Here is a 24,728-nt window from a genome sequence, read left to right on the forward strand (position 1 = left end):
CCCACCCGCCTGGAGCAGAGCCACGTGGAGCAGCTTGCCACTGCAGTTCAGGTTCCTGCAAGGTTTCTGTCTGGGAGCCACCTAGGTAAGCACCTCCCAGCCAGAGCTTGCTTCTGGCACACACCCCTTCTTCCCACCCCAACTACTTGCCCTAGACCACCTCCCAAATCCTTTGTACTGTACAGCAGCATTGAATCTCACTGTTGTACAGTGTGTACTAGAGATAAAATTTACATTAATGATTTATTTTAAGTTTTTCTCCAGTCAATTTGCTTTCCAAATCCTGCAGTTCTGAAGCACACCATGTTAGCTCAGAGTGGGTCTGATACAAATGGAAATGTTCCTATTGACTTCCATGGCAGTTGGATAAGACCCACTATTTGCATTTCATTCGGAAAATTTTCTCACACTTCTAATAACATCCACTTCATAATTTAACACTCTTTACCAGTATTAGTTAAAGGCATTCTGTAAACACAATGTATTCATTTCACTGTTTAATTATGACAGCAGTACTAGAATGGAAACACCTTCTGAAACAATTACAAGTTTCCCTATAAACGAATATGTATCCTAAGGTAATACCTAGATATTATGGTGCTTATGAAATGGATTTTTACAAATGTCACAGCTGTGGAGATGATAAATAGATACTTTTTATGCCTTGATAGTATTTTCTTCCTGAGATGCCAAAAGAGCTCTTAAATAGCACTTAAACCATAAAGGGCAATCTAATATTGCCTATTAATTTATAGTCTTTTATATATTAAGTCTCCAGAATGACATTGTAAGGAGATATCAAACAGGGAAAGTAATATCACACTTTCTTTCCTTCATGTCTCCTAAGCAACTTGTGTTGCTAAGCTCTGAAGATAATGTTTTCATATATATTTCTGGTTGGCTGTCAGAACCATGATTATTCTGCAACAGAAAAATTACATGTGGGTTCCGAAGCATACTTGTCTTTTGCTTTATTTTTTAGGTGAATATGTTGTTATGACAGTCTACTTCCACCTCAGACGGAAAATGGGTTATTTTATGATACAGACATATATCCCATGCATTATGACTGTGATCCTCTCACAAGTGTCATTTTGGATAAATAAAGAATCTGTTCCTGCTAGAACTGTCTTTGGTAATTATAACTTTTTATTTGTTTCCTCCTCTAATGATTTTTCCTGGAATTAACTATGGGAGAGAATGTGCATGCTTTCTCTACAGCAGTGCTGATAACACGAGAAAATAAATGAAGTTCAAAGGCAGGTGGGCATTTGTTTACTATCTGCCTAATATATATTAGGACTATGTAACATGAATCATTAGACCATGGAAGGAAACTTGGAATATTTAACCTGCAGAGGAATGTGGTTGATTGTAACAGGTTTACACTTATGGGAACCCATACTTGTGCCCACTGAAGCAAATGGGAAGCCTCCCATATCCAAATCAGGTCCTCAGTCTGCAGATGGGACAATTTTACCCCTCAGATGTATGTTCTTGGCTCCTTAGAGTAAATCCAATTAAAGTGTCTAATTGGGAGAAAGGGGAGATTGTGTATGTGTGCGCAGATCTTAGGCAAAAATCTCACTGACATTCATGGTAGTTTTGTCTGAATAAGGTTTAGGCCCTGTACTCAGTGAAACTATCTTTCTCCTATGGCCACTATGAAACTGAACCAAAAGAGTAATTAGGCAAATGATCACAAAATATTAAAGTGAAACACTTTTAAAATACAATTTGAAAAAAGATGCTACAGTGAATACAGACACAGAATCAAAGTGTCTGGAACACAATGGCTGCATCTAGACTGGCATGATTTTGCAGAAATACTTTTAATGGAAAAGTTTTTCCGTTAAAAGTATTTCCGCAAAAGGGCATCTAGATTGGCACGGATGCTTTTGCGCAAAAAGTGCTTTTGTGCAAAAGCATCTGTGGCTAGTCTAGACGTGATTTTGCTCAAGAAAGCCCCGATCGCCATTTTAGCCATCGGGGCTTTTTTTGTGCAAAACAGCTTTTTCCTGTCTACACTGGCCCTCTTGCGCAAGTATTCTTGCGCAAGAGGGCTTTTTCCTGAGCAAGAGCGTGAAAGTATTTGCGCAAGAAACACTGATTTTGTACATTACAAAGTTAGTGCTCTTGCACAAATTCAAGCGGCCAGTGTAGACAGCTGGCAAATTTTTGCGCAAAAGCAAGTCTTAGAACCTTAATGCCCAACTCAAGTGTTACATGAGAAGGGGAAGGAATACAAGAAGTGAGTCAATTCACATTCATGGGCAATAACATGTAAGGCAATGGGAATATCTAGATGCAGTAGTTTGGGGGCCCATCTGAACGTTGCTGTTGACCCTACATGCCCTCTCCTCAATAAAGGAACCAACAACTATGTTATTTTGATAGAAGTGTCCCTTAAGTACTAGGACACACATAGTAATGTAAAGTATGCCAATGCCAGGTTTTTGTACCCATGTCAAAACACCTTTTGCACAAGTGAAAAGGCCACAAAAATGTTCTGAAGTGTTGAAGACAAGATTTTAAGAAAAAAGTGCCAATTAAATGGGATTTCAACAAATTATATAAGGCAGAAACAAATCTTAGTCCCACACAAGTTTTCTTTGCTGCATTATTAGGGTTTGATTTAAAGAAAATTGGCCTCATGTTTTCTAGTGATAAATACGTAGGATATTTGATACAAGTTTTAAACATTCATTATAATAGAAGCTAGGTATACTATTGAATAGCATGGTGCTAACAAAGCACTAATATATAATAGATCATGGCAGATTGTCTAACTGAGGGAGCTTGTGTGCAAGTGAATCTGTTAGTTCAAGAACTCCTCCTAAATGGTAACTAGGACCACCACATTTGATACCCAGCCTCCTCTTGTAACTTTCAAACCAAGGTAAGGGTTTGGTTGTACAGAGGTAGGGGCTGAAGCTCCCACCCCCCGTGCATATGGGGGGACACAGTCATACAGAAAAGCAACAGAACCAGGCAGGTGCTGGCTTGGGGCATGTCTCCCACTTTCCCAGGCATCATTTAGGGAGGATGGGGGGATTATAGTGCCCCTCTCCCAATTTGTATGGGACCATTGATGACTGTTCCCCTTCAGTGGGGAGAGTGAGAGGAAAGTGCACAGTTTACTCCATTCTTCAATCTATCTGGGGAGTTCAGGGGCAGATGAACCTGGATGTATCCCAACTGGGGGACAGGAACCCCTCTCCTGGCTTTGCTCACTGGAGCTGTAGTAGCCATGGACAGGTGCTTCTCACCTGGCCTCAAACTGCAGGGGTGAGAAGGGGCTGGGGGTAGTCCTCTCTCTGCAGAGCTGTCTGCATACTGAACCCCTCATCCCCAGCCCCACCCCAGAACAACAAGTATAATGAAGAAAAACAAAAGGTGTTAAGTACCTGAGCAATGCTCTGTGTGTGTGTGTAATACAATGTGTGTGTCTATCTTTTGTCAATATATTTGCCATATGCAACACATCTGTGTCTGAGCCACTGCATTCTCAGATTCATCTGTATCCACATGGGCAACTTTCATGTGTATAACAGTCGTTACCACGAGTAAACCTGGGTGCACACCATGCTCTGGCTTGAGCAACTGTAGTTGAGCTCATATGTGGAGTATAAAAAGCCCAAGTAATGAGTTCCATGGATGCTTTGGTATCTGTGTCAGTGCTGGAGAAATGTGTCCATCCTTGTTATGTTGCCTGTTGTTTCCAAATGGGGAAGGGATGTTAGGCTGAGCCTCTATGTCATGTTCCAAAGCGAGGTTTGGAACCTTGCACACTTGGTAAGTTGAAAGAAGGGCTTGTTCTGGGTCTGATTGCAACAGAAAAGCTTACATTGTGCATGATTTACATCCATGGGATTAGCTGTTAGGTCATATAGGACTGCTACAAGTTCTACTGAAGGAACTTGTGAAGGAAGTATATCTACTGTAGTGCGAATGATGAAGGAAGTATATCTATTGTAGCGCCAAAATTAGGAAGGCTTCTAAATTTGTGGTTTTTGTTCCCCGCCTACCTACCAACAAGCTTCCATAATTTGTCTGCCAACTTCTGTCAGACTTCTGCTTGAATTATACCCAGTCAGCATGTGTACAGTTGGAAACATTCTGTGTAGTTACTGGCCAAGCTCAGCTGCTATTTTGTAGGTGGGTATAAACTTGGCCTTTATCTTCTATACCAGTATGAAACCAAAAGTCTTGAGCTGCTTACTTGTGAATAAAAAATACACAACTGCAACATCAGTGTCAGGAGACCATACCCACTACACATGGGTATTTTTGTGAAGCACGTGCAACATGAAACTGAGGCTGAGAGTCTGCTTCATGCAATGAGAATAGATATTTTTTGGCCTAAAACTCCATTTGAAGTGACCCTGGGAACAATGAGGCCATCCTTGAATCTATCTGAAGTAACCATTTTTGGAGCAGCAACAAGTTAAGTTTCTGCTATAATAGGTCATGAGTCTGACAAATTTACCAGGTGTGCTTTATTCTTAGGATTTCAAATGCATGTACTCTACTGTTTTAGGGTGGGCATTTGGGAGCCATACATTTTTTACTTCATTTACTTTGGGAAGATTTTTGTGCATCCTCAAATCTTTAACTGATTCTTTGACATCATAGCATCTTTGATCAATGCATGCTCTTTTGCAGCTCTCACAACTCTGTAGAGGCTGGCATACTATTCTGAAGCCCAGTTCAGCAAGTTCTGCAAAGCTAGTTGCAGCTCCTTCTGTGACCATTTGTATACCAACTATATTCTCCAAGCTGTGGGCATGTTGGTTAAACTGCCTGAACTAGAAATACAAAGTCAATTTGTAGTCTTTGTTCAGGGGTGGACTCACCACCATGGTGCCTTGGGAATTAGCTCACATAGTCATAGGGTACCTTCCTCTGCCAGTGTCTTCGCCGTGTCCTCACTCCACACACTCCCTTTCAGACCTGCATCTCACTCAGACCGTGGCGTCCTCTTCAGGACACTGCCCTCCAACAGCGTCCACTTTAGTGTCTCTTTAGTCCCCCTTCTGGGGGGTGGAGGAGGTATTTATCAGTGTCTGCACTCTAGGGCCCTAGGTCCCCTATACCCTCCTTGCCTCAGTGACCCACTTCCAGTCTTCATCTAGCCCCTGCCTTGGGCAAATTACAGTCTGTAATGGCTACTCATCTTTGACAAGGGCGTGTGGACCTGCTGCTTTGGTTTACCCAGGCTGCCTCTCTGCTGCCCTAGTAGCCTCAGGGCTTGCTTCAGGCCCTGCAGCCTGGGAGCTTGCCTGGCCAGAGATTTCTCAGCTCTGCCTGCCTTTCTCCAGCTCTGTTCTACATCCAGGAAACCTCCTGCTTCCCGGGCAGCCAGGTCCCTCCTGCTCTCCAGCAAGAGCAAGTCATCCTCTCTCCCCCCAGGAGCCCTTCTTTATAAAGCCCCAACTGGGCCCTAGTGAGCAATATCTGCCTCAGATGGGGCTTCACTCTCAGCCCTCACTCAGGGCTGGATATTTTGCCCTTAAAGGGCCAGTGCAGGGCAGATGCCCTGTCACAGGTACCATCAGAATATTCCATAGCATGTGGAACTGTGGCAAACTCATATATGAAACCTTCCTTCAGATCTGTCTCTGTCTGTCTCTGCCTCCCAAGTTCTGCCCCTCCCCCCCCACTATGTTCCAGGGCCCCGGCAGCCCCTAGGAACTCTTGGAGGGAAAGCCATCAGGCAGGCAGGGAAGTGGCTGGTAGCCTTCTCTACGCACAATGCCATGTGCTCCATCACTGAGATGAGGGTGGTAAGTATTCGACACACCAGCTATTCCCAGGTGGCCTCTTTGTCCTCCCAGGCAGCGTGGTGCTCCTTCCAGTCAGTGGCCCATTCCTGGTGCTCTCCTTTGAGTCCATGGATGAGGGACTGCAAGCAGACCACCTGCTCCCTCATGAGCTCCTCGTGGTGCTTGCCAGCTATGGATCCCATTCAGTTGTGTAGATGGAGTGGAAGGTAGGGGACATGCCAAACTCACAGCTAGCCTAGCTGTGAAAAGTGACAAGGGCAGTTACCACAGGAGACACTGTGTATGAAGCCTAGCCCTAATCTCTGAGCCAACACCGAACGTCTCAGTTCAGATGATGATGGGTTTTGAGCAAGGCCATGTGTTTCCTAGAAAGTGGGCACTTTCCAGCAGAGGCACAGATGTCCCACGGGAGCATCGCAACACCCACAGCCTGGGAGCAAGCAGGCATGGGAAGGTGCCAGCCAGACCAGTAGCCTGTGGGTGGGAGCGGTGGGACTGGGTGGCTTGGATTCCTTCTGTGGCCTGCACATGCCAGGTCTAGCACTGGTGGCATCCCCCAGAGAGAGAACGTCTATCCCTGCCCACTGATGGAGGTGGTGGAGGGAGGTGTGTGTGTGTGTGTGTGTGTGTGTGTGTGTGTGTGAGAGCAGGAGACAACGCTCGCCAGAGAGTGCTAATGGGTTCTCCTCCTCTTTCTCCTCCAGGCAGGTTCCCATGCATGATATCAGTATTCTCCATATCACCATGCTTGATCGGAAGGGAATGCTGAGTGCAGGCATGGCCCTGGACCATGTGTAGCACTGCTGTGTGGTTCCATGACCCCAGACAACTTAGTGGTGGCTTGTTGTGGGAAGGAGTCCCACCAGAGAGGCTGGAGTAAGGCAGGCATCACTAGTGGGTCCTGTGTAATAGCATCATTGAGCTGAGTGCTCTGGGCTGGCACTCCATGTGCAGACAGGTGAACAAGCTGTTGGCCAAATAGGTCGAGGGAGGAGTGTGCAGCTGCTTGCCGCTTGTTGCCTTGTAGATGGAGAAAGTTAGAGAACCCAGAAGTGTCCTCCCCAGGGTTGTTGGAAGCCTGGGATATGCCCTGGGAGGGAGGGAACTGACTCCAAGGTCAGGAGCATGTCCTGGCTCTCAGACATGGTCACCTGACTGGCCTCTTCTCCTCCACATTGTCATTGTCATCCTCTGCCACCCACCCTCCTGCAGGTTGATGCCAGGCATGTCTTGGATGGACTCTAATGACAGTGGGGGAGGTGACCCCCCCCAGGATAGCATCCAGCAGCTCAAAGTGGCAGGTGTGTGGTGCCACTCCAGAATGTCCGCTCTGTGTGAGGGTCCTGCTGTGCCCTTTCTTGGCCAGGCTGGTGGTGATCCTGCTGTAGATGGTGACATTGCACTTCTTGGTGCAGAGTTCCTGGTGGTTGGACTCTTCCCCCACACCTCAAAGAGGTGCAGGATCTCTTCACCAGTCCAGGCCGGAGCTCTTCTTCATCCCTGGGCAGTGGAGGCCGTGGGAGCAGAAGTGCGGGCAGCCATTAGAGGGTCTGAGGGAGCTTTGGGTTCATTGATATCTCCTTGTGGTGCTCCCTTGCATAGGGCTTGTGAAGCTGGCTACATGGGACAAACCCTTCTCCTCTTCCCGGGACTTTTAGAGTTTTGCAGGAGGAGGAGAGCAGTGGAGACTGTAGGTGTGGCCAGAGTGGTCAGAGCCGCAGCTGTGAGAGGCCTCTGGAGGCCAATTAGTTTGAATCAGCAGCACCAGAGCATCCTCACTACTGTTATTTCAAAATTACTATTTTGGAATTAGCATTATTTCCCAAGGAAAGCAGAAGTACAGAGTTCGAATTCTGTGGCCTGTTATTTTGAAATAACAGGCTTGGTTGTGTGGCCGCTCCGCTTATAAATTCAACCTTGGAGGGGTTAGTTTGAAATAAGGACCTAGTTTAGACCACAGCTCATTATGTTATCCAGTTTAAAATTTTAACCAGCATATTCATGGTACAACAAGTATATCTTGTGTTGAAAGAAGTGTGACTTTTTTTTGATGCACTAATAGTTCTTAGGATACTTTGCATAACACAAAGCTACTTACGGCTTGGCTTTATACTATGCGTGTTTGCATTTCAAATATTACAGTGGAGTAGTCTGAGCTCAGCTGAAACCTTCATGAATGCAGATTTTAATTAAAATTGTTCTTTCTGATGATGATATCTGAGTTTCGTCTGCATACATCTAGTAGAGAGCATAAAAGATAAGGTTGTCGGTGCCTTGTTGAATAATAGTTTCCAGCACAGCAATACTCCAGTTTCACTGAGCACACAAATACATTGTTTTCTTTAATATTTATGGTGCTATTTTTGTCTGGATCATAAATAGTATAGGGGGAAAAACACAAATTTGACTGAGGCACTGAAGATAATTGGATTATTTTTCTTTTTTAGTCTGATAGTTACAATTTAATTGCATTAGTTTAATACTGTACTATATATTAAAATGTTTTATAAAGAATATTTAGAAAATACTAACCACAGTATGAAATTATGTAGCACATCATTCCTTGTATAAAATATAAATGTAGGGGGAAAAATGCTCAGAGGAGGTACAAAGGTTTTATAGCTATGAGTTTCAGATTACTTACACAATTAACACATGGTTTTTCATATGGCTACATAGTCCCTCTTAGGAGCAGTAACACTTCTAGGTGTTTATACTGCATATACAGTATAGAATTCACTGTGGTGAATGGTAGTATGTTGTCACAAACCAGGGTTTAATTCATTACTCATCAGTGGCAAAGCCCTTGTATTTATAAATTTATAAATCCCCATACAAGGTAATTGTTTTCCTTCTTATGTCAGATAAATTCTTTTTCTGCACAAGGAAGCACAATCACAATTTCATGTAAGGTGGACCATTAGGACCCACCTATTATGCCCCTAATTTCCTCTTAGACATTCTATGTTGAACAAAGTCATCAGTCTAATGATCATGGTTGACTGCAAATCAAGACTCAGCCATAAGGACATAACTTCAGTCCTTACTCAGGCAAGTCTTCTGTTGGCTTCAACTGGAGTTTTGCCAGAATAAAAGCTGGATCAGGTTCCAGATCACCCACAGACATTTGCTTGATTGCAATACCAGATGCCCGCTTTCCTTGAGGGACTGAGAAATCTACCCCTCCACACCTTTTGCCAGTGTGGCGCACTAGTCTGAACTTAGGAATTGAACTGAGGTTCTTTTATACAACTTAGTATTGTTGCCACTGGACTACAAGGCCAAGAGAAAGATAGCAATCCTTTCCCACAAATTGTTGCCTATTTTTCTTTAAAGCTGCAAGAATCGCTAGTAATATTTTTTGAATATTGAGTTTCTTTTTTCCTCCTTATTCAGTGGTAAGATGACTTAACTGTCATATTCAATTAAATGATTATTATCTTGGGATCTGCAGTTTAATTGCATTTTTGTTGATGATATTATTAGGCTTTGCAATCATATAAGGAAAACTGCTAACTGGCTTTTTTCTTTTTTTCTTTTTTTTTATGCCCATTCAGATCTTCATGGGTGGAACAATTAATTGTGCTTTGTTTCTTTGCTTTGAAGGAATAACGACGGTTTTGACCATGACAACGTTGAGCATCAGTGCACGGCATTCATTGCCAAAAGTATCCTATGCCACTGCCATGGACTGGTTCATAGCGGTCTGCTTTGCCTTTGTGTTCTCTGCTCTTATTGAGTTTGCTGCTGTCAACTATTTTACTAATGTTCAAATGGAAAAAGCCAAAAGGAAGACAGTGAAATCCCTGCTTGAATTTCCAGTCATGCCAGTGCAGCGAGAACAGTGCACAGAAGAGGCACTCACGGTATTTTAAAAAATTTATATGTTACACTGTTTTCAGGTCTATATACAATTGCTTATGAGTCCAAGGTGTGAACAATGTCTGATTATAGGGGTCTGTAAGAGAACATTCTAAGAGACAAAACCTGGTCCATTGAGGGCTTTTTATGCTGTTTGTAAATGGGATGAGGAGTTGGCTCTTTTAGGATAGTTCCATATGGGCTGTTGAGAGTAACAAGTTACACCTTTCAGATACAGGTCCAACTCTTAGGCTATGTCTACACTGCAGTGCTATTTCGGGATACCAAAGGTATCCCGAAATAGCTATTCCATATCTTTTGGGCATACCTGTTGTTTTGAAATATAACAGGCTTGCTATTCCAATATCCCTATAAACCTTATTACCTGAGGAGTAAGGGACGTTTTGGATTAGTGATTTGTTTAAAAATAAATGCTGTGTAGACGGTACCAAATTTTGAAATAGACTATTTTGAAATTGACTCAAAATAAGCTACGCAATTTGCATAGCTCAAATTTTGAGCTATGGGTGCAGTGTAGACAAACCCTTAGTGAAGTAGAGTGAAGATGAAAGTAGAATATTTAACAATACATGCAGCTTATATTTATTCATCTGAGTGGGCCTGACTGCATCCTCTTCAGAGGAGGGAGCTAAGCTAGAAGGCTCTCCTTGTGGGATTTCTTCCCAAGTCATTCCATTTGGTTGCTTTCACTCTACTTCCCTGCTGCCCAGGAATTGGCAATAAACTTGGGTAAAATATATGAAATTCACTAAACCTTTTTCAACCTTGACTTGTGTAATTTAGCTCCCCTGAAATTTAGATTGTTGGCAAAATCTTGACAGACTGACAGTTGTCCACAGGAAAAAATGTGACCATTCAAAAAGATAGTTAGCCAAAACTTGGTATTTGTGAATTTTGAGAAAGGTTTCTCTAAAAAAATAAAAAGGGGGGGGGGGAGAGGAAGGGTTCTTTAAGTCTTAACCACTCTCACTGGTACACAGAAAGAGTATCTGTATTGTATGGTAGGGGATCTCCAACTTCCCTTCCTGACTGAGAATGGGCTGACTTTACTATCTCCTGCCCTTGGACGGTGTAGTGATGGCTGTGCTGGTTTCTCACCACTGAAATTTCCCAAATTTAGGGTGGTTTTAGATCCTCTCAAAACAACATAAAAAAGACAATAACTGATCTTATGCAAAAATCTCCAAACCAAAACAAATTATTCTATATGTTAAAAGTAGTACTATGTTCTGCCCTTTTCTAGGCTGTTCTTCCTGAATGAAAACAAGGAATAGTCTGTGGCACCTTAGGGCACATCTACACAGCAGGGCTAAAGCCAAAATAAGCTACACAACTTAAGCTATGTCAATTGCACAGCTTAAAATCAAAATAGCTTATTTTGGCTTTTGGCACTGCCTACTCAGCAGGAAGTCTGAGAGAGCACACTCGTCCTCTGGGTTATGGGAGTCGGAGTAAGAAGTCCTCCAGCTTAATATTGACAGTATGTCGAAATAACTGTTTGTAGTTTAGATGTAGACTGTTATTTCAGAACTAGCCAATTAGCCTGTCACAAGACGGGATTTTCAGGTATTCTCTCCTGAGCGCCCGCCTGTGTGTGTGTGTGTGTGTGTGTGTGTGTGTGTGTGTGTGTGTGTGTGTCTCTCTCTCTCCCTACTGCCTCCCCCCCTCAGCTCTCCTCAACCTTCTGCCTCTCTCTGTCTTTCTTTCTCTTATCCCCCTTCTGCCTCTCACTCTCCCTTTCTCTTCGCCTCTCTCCCTTCTATCTCTCCCCGTTTCCCTTCCCTCCCGCCGTGGCACTCGGCTGAGTGCTGCCTGCTCAGCTGGGGTGCCACGAAGGAGGGGGGGGCGGGGCGGTGACGTACACAGCCAGGGGTGTGACCGTGTACGTCAGCATTACAGACTCCGACACTGGGCTACTATATATATGATAACGTCAGTTATTCCGAAATAACGTTGCTGTGTAGACATAGCCACACACACACACACACAAGTTGGTGTTGTTCACATGAATATGGGTTTGTAGCACTGGGCTCTGTATAAGGAAAGAGGGATATTGGACTATGAAGATGTGTCCATTTTGATGGAGAGAGATTGTACAGCCCAATAAATATAAGAATTAAGCAATAGGAGTGGATAAAATCAAGATAATTAGAAATAGTTTTCACATGTTTTGTTATTCATTTGATCTGTTTTCATGAGACCAAGAATAACTTTAAAATGTGATTTTCATGCTAAGTCAATGTGTATGTTACTTACACCAGTATATTGTGCTTTTAAGAGAGATGTAGATTTTTAATCAAATGCTCATTCTCTAAATATCTGATAGCTTTTCAAGGAGAACATGTTTTATTGGAAAGAAATGCATTCTGGTTTATTTGGAGATGTTCATTTGAATTATACATAACTCATGCAAATCCATTTCTGAGTTAGTATAGCTTTGGCTACAACATGCTTTTCCAGAGAGAATGGCTGTATGATGCAACTACTTGTTCTCTTGTGCTATTACATTTACTTGACTGAGGTTACATCATGGATGAGATTGACCTACTATATTTTAAATTACATTTTTATCTAAAAAAAATTTAAGCTTTTTTCAGGGCATAGTTAGAAAAACTGATGCATTATAATTCAGATCAATATATTACAATACTCTCATTATTCAACCAGTCTAATACAACTTCCTGACATCAGTGGATTATTTCTGTATTTAGGCCTCAATTGTACAATTCATTCTGTAGTGGTGGACTCCTGCTCTTGTGAAACAAGTTACAGGATCATAGAATCATAGAATACTAGGACTGGAAGGGACCTCAAGAGGTCATCGAGTCCAGTCCCCTGCCCCCATGGCAGGACCAAATACTGTCTAGACCATCCCTGATAGACATTTATTTAACCTACTCTTAAATATCTCCAGAGATGGAGATTCCATAACCTCCCTGGGCAATTTATTCCAGTGTTTGACCACCCTGACAGTTAGGAACTTTTTCCTAATGTCCAACCTAAACCTCCCTTGCTGCAGTTTAAGCCCATTGCTTCTTGTTCTATCCTCAGAGGCCAAGATGAACAAGTTTTCTTCCTTCTCCTTATGACACCCTTTTAGATATCTGAAAACTGCTATCATGTCCCCCCTCAATCTTCTCTTTTCTAAACTAAACAAACCCACTTCCTTCAGCCTTCCCTCATAGGTCATGTTCTCTAGACCTTTAATCATTCTTGTTGCTTTTCTCTGGACCCTCTCCAATTTTTCCACATTTTTCTTGAAATGTGGTGCCCAGAACTGGACACAATACTCCAATTGAGGCCTAACCAGCGCAGAGTAGAGCAGAAGAATGACTTCTCGTGTCTTGCTCACAACACACCTGTTAATACATCCCAGAATCATGTTTGCAAAGAAAGCAACAGCATCACACTAATGACTCATATTTAACTTGCGTTCCACTATAACCCCTAGATCCCTTTCTGCCATACTCCTTCCCAGACAGTTGCTTCCCATTCTGTATGTGTGAAACTGATTGTTCCTTCCTAAGTGGAGCACTTTGCATTTGTCTTTATTAAACTTCATCCTATTTATCTCAGACCATTTCTCCAATTTGTCCAGGTCATTTTGAATTATGACCCTATCCTCCAGATTAGTCGCAATATCTTGGGATCCAATTTTGATGTCTTTACATAGCAAACCTCATTCCTCCTGCACCGTGATGTACTGGTGCTACTTCAAACATGGCATTGTTGTTTAAATGAAAGTGCTAAGTGCTACACAGGATGCATCACAGGGGTTGTTTGACTGAAAGGGAGTGTTCTTGCATTATTTATAGTGAAGTGCAAATATTTATTCTCTCTCTGCTGTTTCTTCTTGAGATTGGTTTTAATTCTGCTACTTGGCCATACTGTAAATATCCAGTTATATATTTCACTAAGACGTAAGCAGTTTCTGTTTCCCATTGTCAGTCAAGGTTGTAGTAATAACTTTTCTTATCAAGCTTCTAAAGACTGTCATTTTCCTGATGCCTCTGTAAGGCTAACTTAAATTTGATAGCATTACTGTACTACATTTACCAAGGCTGTGCTGCAGTGGCTGTATCAGTTCCTGTAAGAGATGTAATCTGTGTGTGTGTCAGACAAAACCTGCCTGGGTTTGATGTTTTTCTTATGGCTCTAGTTTGTTCCCATAAAATCAATATTTTGTTAGTGCCCATATCCACATGGTAGAAAACACTGGAAACATAGCAAAAGAGTAAACAGTTCACATGGCCAGGAAAATCATGTCTCATTAGTAAGTCAAATTCTGTTATCTGTGCAGCTTCCGTTGAAATCAATAAGGGTTGTGTATGTTATCTGGAAGGGTAAAATTTGGCCACTGACTATATTTATAATAGAAAATTCACTGAAGTAACAAAGTAATAACATATCATAAGAACATAAGAATGGCCGTACTGGGTCAGACTAAAGGTCCATCCAGCCCAGTACTCTGTCTGACGACAGTGGCCAATGCCTGGTGTCCCAGAGGGAGTGAATCAAACAGGTAATGATCAAGCCATCTCTCTCCTGCCATCCATCTCCACACTCCGACAAACAGAGGCTAGGGACACCATTCCTTATCCATACTGGCTAATAGCCATTAATGGACTTAACCTCCAAGAATTTATCTAGTTCTCTTTTAAACCCTGTTATAGTCCTAGCCTTCACAACTTCCTCAGGCAAGGAGCTCCACAGATTGACTATGCACGGTGTGAAGAAGAACTTCCTTTTATTTGTTTTAAACCTGCTGCCCATTAGTTTCACTTGGTGGCCCCTAGTTCTTGTATTACGGGAACAAGTACATAACTTTTCCTTATTCACTTTCTCCACACCACCCATAATTTTATATACCTCTATCATATCCCCCCCCCCAGTCTCCTCTTTTCCAGGCTGAAAAGACCCAGTCTCTTTAATCGCTCCTCATATGGGACCCATTCCAAACCCCTAATCATTTTAATTGCCCTTCTCTGGACCTTTCTAATGCCAGTATATCTTTTTTGAGATGAGGAGACCACATCTGTATGCAGTATTCAAGATGTGGCTGTACCATGGATTTATTTAAGGGCAATAAGATACTCTCCATCTTATTCTCTATCCATTTTTAATGATTCCTAACATCCTGTTTGCTTTATTGACTGCCGCTGCACACTGCGAGGACGTCTTCAGAGAACTGTCCACGGTGACTCCAAGATCTCTTTCCTGATTAGTTGCAACTAAATTAGCCCCATCATATTGTATGTATAGTTGGGGTTATTTAGCTGGTCAAAACAGAAGTGAATATTTATACAGGAACATGGTGACTGGGCCTTTTGAGGAAAGATTATTTTTCCTCCCCTCCCCTTATAATTTCCATGTTGGGGGAAGGGGGAAGCAATTGCTTCTGAAGGTCAAGGATGGGAAATAAGAATGCTGCCTTGTTGCTTTTAAAGGCTTTGTTCAAAGCCACTTTGAACAAAACATATTCTGAGTGGTGTTGCTTTCCTGCTTTCATATTTAATTTCTGAACAGAAAGACCTGTCTCCCCTATGTAGTGTGAGTGTTCTGCTCAAAGTTCAACTCCTTTCTGTTGCTCTTGTCCTCTTTCAGGCTTTCAGTGTGCTCAGGGCACTTTCTACATGCTCACTCAGCCTCTCTGACTATCCTGTCTTCTCACTGGGGCGCACAGCAGTGCTGTACCTTATGTTGTCTCTTCCCCACCATGTCAGCTTCCTTTACCATTGTCCAGCAGGCATGAAGTGAGACATCTACATCTCCCCAGAGAACACTCCCCTGCTCCAGGCTCATGGTTAGTGGGATTTTTGTCTGCCCAACTCCTAAGGAGATAGGGTTGTTGCAATCCAGGATAAAAGGAATCTGCACTGCTCCTAGGCAGCTTTTGCCTTATTATTCCTCAGAAAAAGGCAGCAGAGCTTAAAGCTCCCTCCTCTAACCCAAACCAATAAGTTAGGATAGCTAGCACCTATCACAAGCAGCGTAACCCTGGGGTGGCAGGGCAGACAACAGGTTAGCACCTTTTTGCACCAGCAAGTGTGGATCTGGCCTTCTGTATTCTGAACTCCCTTTAAGAAAAGCAATAATATTGTTGTATGTCACTTAGGGTGTGTCTAGACTACAGGATTTTGTTGACAAAAGTGGACTTTTGTCAACAAAACTATACCTGCATCTACATTACTACTGAGTTCTGTCGACAGTAAGTCAACAGAATGTGGCAGTTTTGTCGATGGTGGTAAACTTCATTCTATGAGGAATAACGCCTTTTTTCCCCTACAGTTACGTCGAAAAAAGGCGCTATTGCATCTGCACTGTGCTTTTTCAAAAGAGAGCGTCTAGACTCTCTGTTGAAAAAGTGGCTTGCTTTGTCGACAGAACTGGCTGTAGTCTAGACACACTTTTTCAACAGAGGCTTTGTCGACAGTATCTGTTGACAAAGCCTCTGTCGACAAAACCCTGTAGTCTAGACGTACCCTTAGGGTTGCCAATTTAGGTTGGCTGTATTCCTGGAGGTTTCATCTCATGACATAATCTTTAATTTCTGGAGAGTACAGGGCAAGCCAAGAAGCCGGGCAATCCCGGTGCTAGAAGAAGCTGTATGATTTATTGTTTGACAGAATCATGATTCAATTTTTATGTTTTTGTGCTAGTTTCACTTCCATTTAAAAAAATCTGAGGGGTAGCTGTGCTAATCTGTAATTTTAAAAACAATGAATGTTCCTGTGGCACCTTAGAGACTAACAAAGGTGTAGGATCACGAGCTTTCATGAGTAAAACCCACTTGATGAAGTGGGTTTTACTCATGAAAGCTCATGATCCTACACCTTTGTTAGTCTCTAAGGGTGTGTCTAAACTACATGGCTCCATTAATGGAGCCATGTAGATTAGGCTGATCGGCAAAAGGAAATGAAGCCGCAATTTAAATAATCGAGGCTTCATTTAAATTTAAATGGCTGCCGTGCTGAGCCGACAAACAGCTAATCAGCTGTTTGTCGGCTCAGCGCGCTAGTCTGGATGCTCCTGCGCCGAACTGAAAGCCCTTTATCGACCTCCCCGTTATGTCTCGTAGACGAGGTTTACCGGGGAGGTTGATGAAGGGCTTTCATGTTGGCAGGGGAGCGTCCAGATTGCCCCGATCTGCTGACAAACAGCTGATCGGCAGAGCGGGGCAGCCATTTAAATTTAAATGAAGCCATGATTATTTAAATCACAGCTTCATTTCCCTTTGCCTAACAATCAAATCTACATGGCTCCGTCGACGGAGCCATGTAGTCTTGACGTACCGTAAGGGTGCATCTACACAGTACCCTAAGCTTAAAATAAGCTATGCAATTTGCACTACACAAATTGCATAACTTACTTCGAGTGTATTTTGAAATAGCTTATTTCATAATTTGGCGCTGTCTACACTGCTTCAAATTTCAAAATAACTCACTATTCTGAAATTCCCCTTAACCCTTGTGGAATGAGGGTTACCAGGATATTGGAATAAGCCACCTGTTGTTTTAAAATCTATTTTGAAATAAAGAGCTGCTTCAATAGATGCGGAATAGCTATTTCTGTATCCTGAAATATCTCTGCAGTGTCGACGTACCCTAAGGTGCCACAGGACTGCTCATTTTTCCATTTTAAAGACATACTTTTTGTGACTTTTTGTGTGTTTTTAAAAAAAAAATTCATCACCATTTAAGGACATTTCAAAAAGTTCTCTTTTTAAAAAAAGCAAACCTCTTCAGATCTATTAGCAAGACCTTTATACTTCTCGGTGTATCTCTGGAATGTGCCGTTCAAAAAGTAGGTCAGTTTAAACAAATCCTTTTCTACCATTCTGAGCAATTAAAATTACATCAAATATTTGTAAAGCTTAAAGTTACAAGTAGATATAATTCACACTGATTCAATTCCTCTTTGTTTATTCTTACTAGCCAAGCTAAAGTATTACTGTCTTATTGGGCTTCTTTAAAAACAATTTTTTTGATCATTTAATAGCCAAACCTAAGATATGCCAGATATTATCCCATCATTACTGTTTAAAGGTTAGATTGTGACCACTCTGAATCAATAAGAGTTTGGCCATTGACTTTCATGGGGTAGGATTTCATCTTGTGACTTAGGCTCCGTGCTGAGCAAAGGGAGATGCATAAAGTCCATACCACAATTCCTCCCGCTGCTTCGTCTTTGCTCCAACAGTGGCAGTACGTTATTAACTCTCCCTTTCTAACTTTAGCACTAGAAAATGGAACAATGGTTGTTTTAAAATGCAATAGTAGTGTTTCACTTCTATCTTCATTGTCTTAGGTGTTTTAAAAACAAATCATGGTGGTTAGTGATTAATCCATCCAGGAATCAAATGAGAGAGATGGGTCTTTAAAAACGCGTGGTGGTCATGCAAAAGCTGGCATGATGCACAATTAAATAAAGCAAAGGAGGAAGCTTTCAGTGCTCGGTGAAAATGTCTTGGATGTGTCGTCAATTTTCTATTGCTTTAGTTTTGTTAATATCTCTGCTGTCATTAGGATAATAATTCTGTGTGGGATGAGAGCAGATGAGGGTCTAGGGTGACTGGCATATCTCATACTAAACACTATTTGAAAGGTATGATAGTGATGACTAGCTGATTGAATCACTGGAGTTAATGTGAATACTGAGCATTCAGCTACTTGAGAATAAAGTTCAGCTTCAATATCACTGTTAGACAGCTAAGGCCTGATCCTGAGAAGCCCTAAGCATGTCTTCCACTTTACACATTCTGAATAGTCCCACTGGCTTGAGCAGAGTTAAGCATGTGTGTAAGTCTTTACAAGATGGGGCTAGCCACCAACATTTCAAGTGGCTTAAGTGAGCTAGCAATATTCTGAATGTATGCATCAGAGTTCTCTTAATTGGATTGTGTCTCTCCAGGAACCTCAGATTGATAGTATGTCTGATCTGGTTAGGATATGGGACATTTTCACAGACAGCTGCAGAAACGTGAATGCTTTCTTCTTTTGGAAGGTGGGCAGAGCAATTCTTGGGAGATGAAAATTAAGGTATTAGATTTTGGAGGTCAGATTCTGATCTCACATAATTTAGGCATAAATCCAGAAAAAAAATCCATTGAATTACAGATCTGAGTCTGGCTAAGAATAATTAAGTTGTAATGGTGATAATGTTTTGCTTTACAGTTTGTTACCACAGGAATTCTGTCACAGCAGCTGTCTTGTAAATAAACAGGATGTCCTTCTGGAGTGCTTCCCACCTGCAAAGCCTGCTAGAAAGTGTGGTAGTTTGCTAATTCTTGTAACTTTGCAACATAACAAGGAACTGCCGGAAATGCAAGCTAGGCACTGTAAAGCTCAACTCTGTCATTATTCATTTTAAGCTATAAAGCCTTGAGTCAAATTCCATTGAGTTCAATGGGTTTTGGATCAGACATTTATTTTGGAAATTAAAGCATATCTAGGTAATGTTGTTTTTATAGGCTTCTATATGTTTAAGCGGATGATTAATATGGGGTGGACTTAAGCATGTGTGTAAGTGCATTCCTCAGGGGAGGATTGAATAAATCTGCTGAAAAGTAAATTTCTCTTCAGTTTCATTGTTGAAATAAATAGTGGTTGTTGTTTCAATATTGGCTTTAAGAATCCAATTAGGATTTATATCAAACCAGTTGATCAGAGCTTCTCTTCTAGTTTTTAATTAAAGTAAATATTGAAAACAGTCAAATATTATATCTTGGAACATTTTAAAAACACAAAAGGAGATTAAGTACAACTGGAAAGAGTAGGACTTTCAGGTAGCTCAGGATAAATACTATGCTTTCTAAAGAATAAATAAGGAAAAGGCAACTTTTTAAAGTTATCATTTCAATATTTATCATATATGTGAATGTGTATTTTTCCAGAAAGAGGATCAATTTTCCTATCTCCTGTAAATATTTTTATGATAAACCTGTAAGTTAAATTTTAATTATTTGTACTGTGGCTTCTATTTTTTTCCCCTTGGTTTGACAATTCTTATGGGAAAAACTGAGCAGAGAGGTTTATGGTACTGGAGAGCCTATGTACCACCAAACATTAGGGTGAGTTTTCTATGCCGATTGTAACATTTTAGCTGACTTCATTTATACTCTGAGGGGATAGATGGAAATAAAGGTATGAAAAAAGTCCCTCAGGCAGATAAGTATGTTTTCAAAGAAATTTTCACCAAGGCACTGTAGCAAATTTAAGGAGACTGTAAGGTCATTGGAGAATTAAAATGTGGGGACAACACTTTTTTGTGTTCTAATCAATTCTTTCCTCTCTTCCTTTGAATACACTGCAGGGAATAATCCTCCAATAGGGGGAAAAACAGACCTCTAATGGAACTTTTCCATAATCAGTTCTGTTTTTTGTTTCTTGTATTCTGGCCTTATCTAAATAGCATACTTTTTTTTTTTTTTTTTTTTTTTTTTTACATTTATTGTACAACTGGGAGAGGTTATTTGACAGTTGAATATATAGTTTTACAGATAGGATTATAAAGAATAACTTTCAATAACTATTATTTCTATTCAATAGAATTTAGAATTATGTGATTTTCAAATTTTAAAATATTTTTGTGCACTATGATAATCTCTATTTGTAATGGACTTCATTGTCCTGTGGGCCAGTGTAGATTTTACTAGGACTAGGCAAAACAAAATCTATAATGCATTTCTTCAGTAAATATTGGTCCCTTGGTTCTGGAACATCAACCTAAAATAAATTTCTATTCCAAAATTTATATGTTTGGCAATGACATGGCAATATGGTAAGTCAGGTCTGCAAAAAATTTGTGATTTTCTTATTATACATCATTGACATTAAATAGTTGGTGGAGGAGCACAATGAATATCAAAGAGGAAGACCACTGTTTACATAGCTGAAAATGAGTTATCTCTGTGGCAAACATCAACTCTTATGTAATTTGACAAGCTATCATGTCCTCTTGAAGTAACTGGAAACCCCTGTTTCCCTAGGAAACAGCAGCGAGAATAAGAAAAGAGCTCTTGTATTAGAGTGTAACTAGAAAAGTGTTTCTAAACTGGGATAAAGGAAGGCTTTTGTGGGGGAACTAACTAGTTTGTATAGACAGAATCTTTGCCTAAATCTTCCAAATTATATTGAAATCTAGAAACTCACTTTCCCAAATTCCTCTCTGGGATTTTCAAAATTAGCCACATGTAAATAAAGTTCATAATTATGTGTGTTTCACAGTGGTTGCATATGTAAACTAAAGAATTGTGGCACTATTGGCCAAGAAGCTCCATCTGAAAACAAAAATAATTCAGTTGGTTCATGGAAGTACCCCTTATTGTGCTAACAAAGTTGCATTGCAATTAAAGTCACATAAAATGTGCGCCTTTTGGCATGAATAAATGAGTCCTAATTTTGAAAAATCCATACTTTGACCTCATGGCATCAAATGACTCCATGTTCTTTTTGTGCATGTGAATTGTAAACTAATGAAATCTTAGTGATACTGCCATGAATGAAGACATAATTTGGCAGACCCAGAGTCTGAAGAGTACCCATGTACAATAAGTTAACATTTGCCTTTTCTTTACATAACCATAAAAGCCCTCTTTAGTCTGTTATGGACCATCATTCCCCTTTAAAACAATAATACAATAAGCCTATTATTCTGAATTTATGGTACAACATCTATAACCCTCAGACCTTACTGCATTAGAATCTAGTGACATAAAGGGACTACTAAAGCTCTGAAGGAACATGCCTCCGTAGCAATGGAAACTTCCTTGTAATGCATATTTGTTGCAAAAGCAGACCTGGGACCTTCCCTGAGGCTGCTCTGAATATATCTGGAGTAGGATGAGGCTGACAAATCACTGCTAAAGGGTTGTCCCACCAGCTCCAGTGTGCTGCGGTGGCTTATTCAGTTCAAAATAGTGCTGAAGCTGATCTGTAAATATGTGATCCTACACATACCAGCTTTCTATTTCTCAGCAGTTGGTGAAAGTCTTGTCCTCTAGTGGCAAGAAACCTACAAAGAGGATTTATGCACTACTCCTACTGATAGCTCTTTAGATGAACTCACAGTAGATTTACTTATTTTGGATTCAGATCCCAAGAGGACATGTTCCTCATACAAACTGTGAAAGCAATTTTAAATGAAAGAGAATGATTTAAAACTGCTTTGTAGAACATTAGGGCACTGCAAGAGGACTCTAAAATGCTTTCAGAGCTAGAAAGGGGCTTGGCAAGCAACTTTGCATAATGCTGCACCAGCATAAAACTTTCTTACAGCTTGCACAATTCTCCATATTTTGCATCCTAGACATATTCAGTGGGGTTTGCATTATCTGATGCACTATAAATACTTTTATCATTGCTTTAGCATTCCTATACTAACCCTGCACTTATGACTTGTCTAAGGCATCTATCCTGAAATATTTTACAAGTATGTACTTGTTATATAGTTTTCTTGACCAGGTCTCGTTATGGAGGAAGTAAAATGGGTGTGCTGAGTTTGTTTCCTTGTTTGGCATTTTAGTGTGTTATATTAATATGTTGTTGATCCAATTGCTGTAAATCTCAATTTAGCTACTATACACTGTTTCAGTTGATGCTAAATTGGCAATCTGACTTCACTGAAGTGCAAAATTGGCTTGCTTGTCATAAGCTGGTAAAACACAGGAAAAAAAAATCTTTTACCTGACACTTTTGTGTGTGTATGGTTCAATTCAAGGATTATGTAGCTCAGAGGAAGTTTCAAAATTTGCACTTTAGATGAATGGCTGTAAGAGCTGACACCCTGTTAAATATTGAAGAGTTTAGATTGACTCCTATTTAAACATGAGTCTAGTATGGTACCAAACAAAAATAAACAGCAATTTTAGCTCTACTCTTTTGGACACTGTGAATGATTTGTAAGTTGATTTTGTGACTGACTTATTACTGTTTCTTCGTGGTGTGACTTATTTTGTCACGTAAGGTGATTAACATAATCTTGCTGCAGAAACCTGTTGTAAGATTTAGTGGTAAATCTATCCAAGCTAACAGCATACTTCATTGTGTTCTCTATGGTCAATTGCATGTGCTTCCACTTGGAAAGAAAAGGGCACAGCACTAATTATAATATTTATATAACAGCATACCGGCAAGGTAGTTTGCCTAGTTTTCCTACCTTCATGCCAAATCAAATGCATTGAGTTTGAGTGAAGTCATTTCTGTTCATTGCAATCAGTCCCCTTTGGGAGAAAAAATGTATAAAATATTCAGCATGGTTTGACTATTAATATTAAGGGAGGAATCTTAAATTGTTTGAATCCGGTAAAAATTTCAAAAACCAACTGTATGCTGATGTTGGTATTACTGCTCAAATGTTGGTATTACTGCTCAAAATGTAACAGGTTCCATCCTCACTAAAGAAATATCTGCTGGCTAAAATATTGGCTGACTGCCAAAATGGTTAACACTGATAAGGAAAATAAACCTATTTTGAGTGGAATAGTCTATTAGAAGATTTTATTTCAAGACAGTCCACTTTCATTCAGCTATTTAGTATCCTATTCAATGGATGCTAATATTAAGAGACACTACTTCCATATTCACATTATTACTCTGGGAAGAAACAAATTAGAATAAAACTTGGAGAAGATGTGCTAGAAATAGCCAATCATTTTTATAACAAATTTGAGATGCCTCTTCTTGTCATAACCAGAATATATTTTACTCAGGTAAATGAAATCATAAATATATCATTCCATGGGTCTTCCCCCCCCCCGCCCCCCCAGCTAATATCCCATTACCGTGTATTTGATTTATTATTGGAGTAACTCCAGAAATCAGTGGTAGGTGCTTTGCATGAAGCTAAGAAGATTGCTGCTCTGAACAGTTCATAATATCAGTATCCGTCTCCCCTTGATAACCAGGGCAAAACTTCCATTGGATTATTTGATGAAGGATAGATTCCTCAGTAAATTGACTCTAGTTTAACCTGGCAAGCTTATTTGTTGTGTACATCATTTAGAGACACCATGTGAGTATGACCAGTGGTCTCATTAGGGTGTGGCATGTTATCCCTTTTATAGCCAATCTCCTGTTGCTGCCACTCATTTAACTCCAGTGGTAGAGGTTTGTGCAGGGCATCCAAAGTTATTACACCCTTACATGCTCATCTGTCTTTAACAGGGATAGTACACAATTTACGCTATCATAGTGTTTGTCATTGCCCCTTTTAGGGGATGCTTCATTAGGGGATAACGGCTTCCAGCTGTTAATGGAGTTACTCTGTTATAGCAAATAGTAGATGGTGATGCTGAAGGCTGTGGGTTTGAACCCTGCTGATGGCTTAGAGAAAGCCGTTAAATTTCCCCCATCAATGCAAACTTTGTTCAACATCCAGGAAAAAAAAATTCAGTCTTGTGATATGGTGAGCCAAGAGGTTGTCACCACAGTTCTGAAAGGATTTACAACACATCCACATTTTTGTCACTGTCAGACTAGATTACAGCAAAGTGCTTTACTTTGGGGTGTCCTTGAAGTTCACGTGGCAGTGCCAGCTGATGAAGAGTCCAGGTGCCTGCTTCATAAGTGGGGGCCACTGCTGAGAATGCATAATACCTGTGCTCAGGTCTGCACTAAATTCTGCGGGTTAGTGATAAACTTTGAGATCCTGAGCTCAATGAAACCTGGCTGTCTGAAAACCTATATCTTGCACAGTAGCCCCACATCGCAAATGGGAGGCTGTTGCTGCTGGATTTTTGGGACTGACCTCACCAGAATCCATTGTGACGCTTCCTCAATTTAAGAAACCCTGGAATCAGAGCAAAATACAGAAATGGAAACGAACAAAACTGTGTAGGATTTGTGCATGCTACTTCCATTAAAATTGAAGTGAACTGGGCTTGAAGATCCTTTGGGATTTGGCAGTTCGCACTGAAGTAGTAGTTTTAGGTATGTCTACGCTATGGGATAAAGTTGAATTAAGATCTGCAACTTCAGCTATGTAAATTGCATAGATGAAGTGAAAGTACCTTTTAACTCCGCTTTTGGCACTTCCAAACTACAGGAAGTTGAAGGGAAAGTG

At 40.8% G+C, this 24,728-nt stretch overlaps 1 protein-coding gene across 3 annotated transcripts in view; it reads left to right on the forward strand.

Annotated features, from left to right (window-relative positions):
* LOC102445767 (gamma-aminobutyric acid type A receptor subunit alpha4) overlaps nt 1-24,728 on the forward strand; it is a 62,921-nt gene that overhangs the window by 25,599 nt on the left and 12,594 nt on the right. For 2 of the 3 annotated variants that reach the window (XM_075930484.1, XM_006111928.3), the window contains exons 7-8: nt 983-1,135; nt 9,393-9,652. In XM_075930484.1, the coding sequence (XP_075786599.1) occupies nt 983-1,135; nt 9,393-9,652 (413 nt within the window). Of the gene's footprint in view, nt 1-982; nt 1,136-9,392; nt 9,653-18,841; nt 19,578-24,728 lie in introns of those variants that run through there. The other variant, XM_075930485.1, reaches the window with a different exon arrangement.

Source organism: Pelodiscus sinensis, chromosome 5 (assembly GCF_049634645.1).
Source record: "Pelodiscus sinensis isolate JC-2024 chromosome 5, ASM4963464v1, whole genome shotgun sequence".
Taxonomy (NCBI): domain Eukaryota; kingdom Metazoa; phylum Chordata; order Testudines; family Trionychidae; genus Pelodiscus; species Pelodiscus sinensis.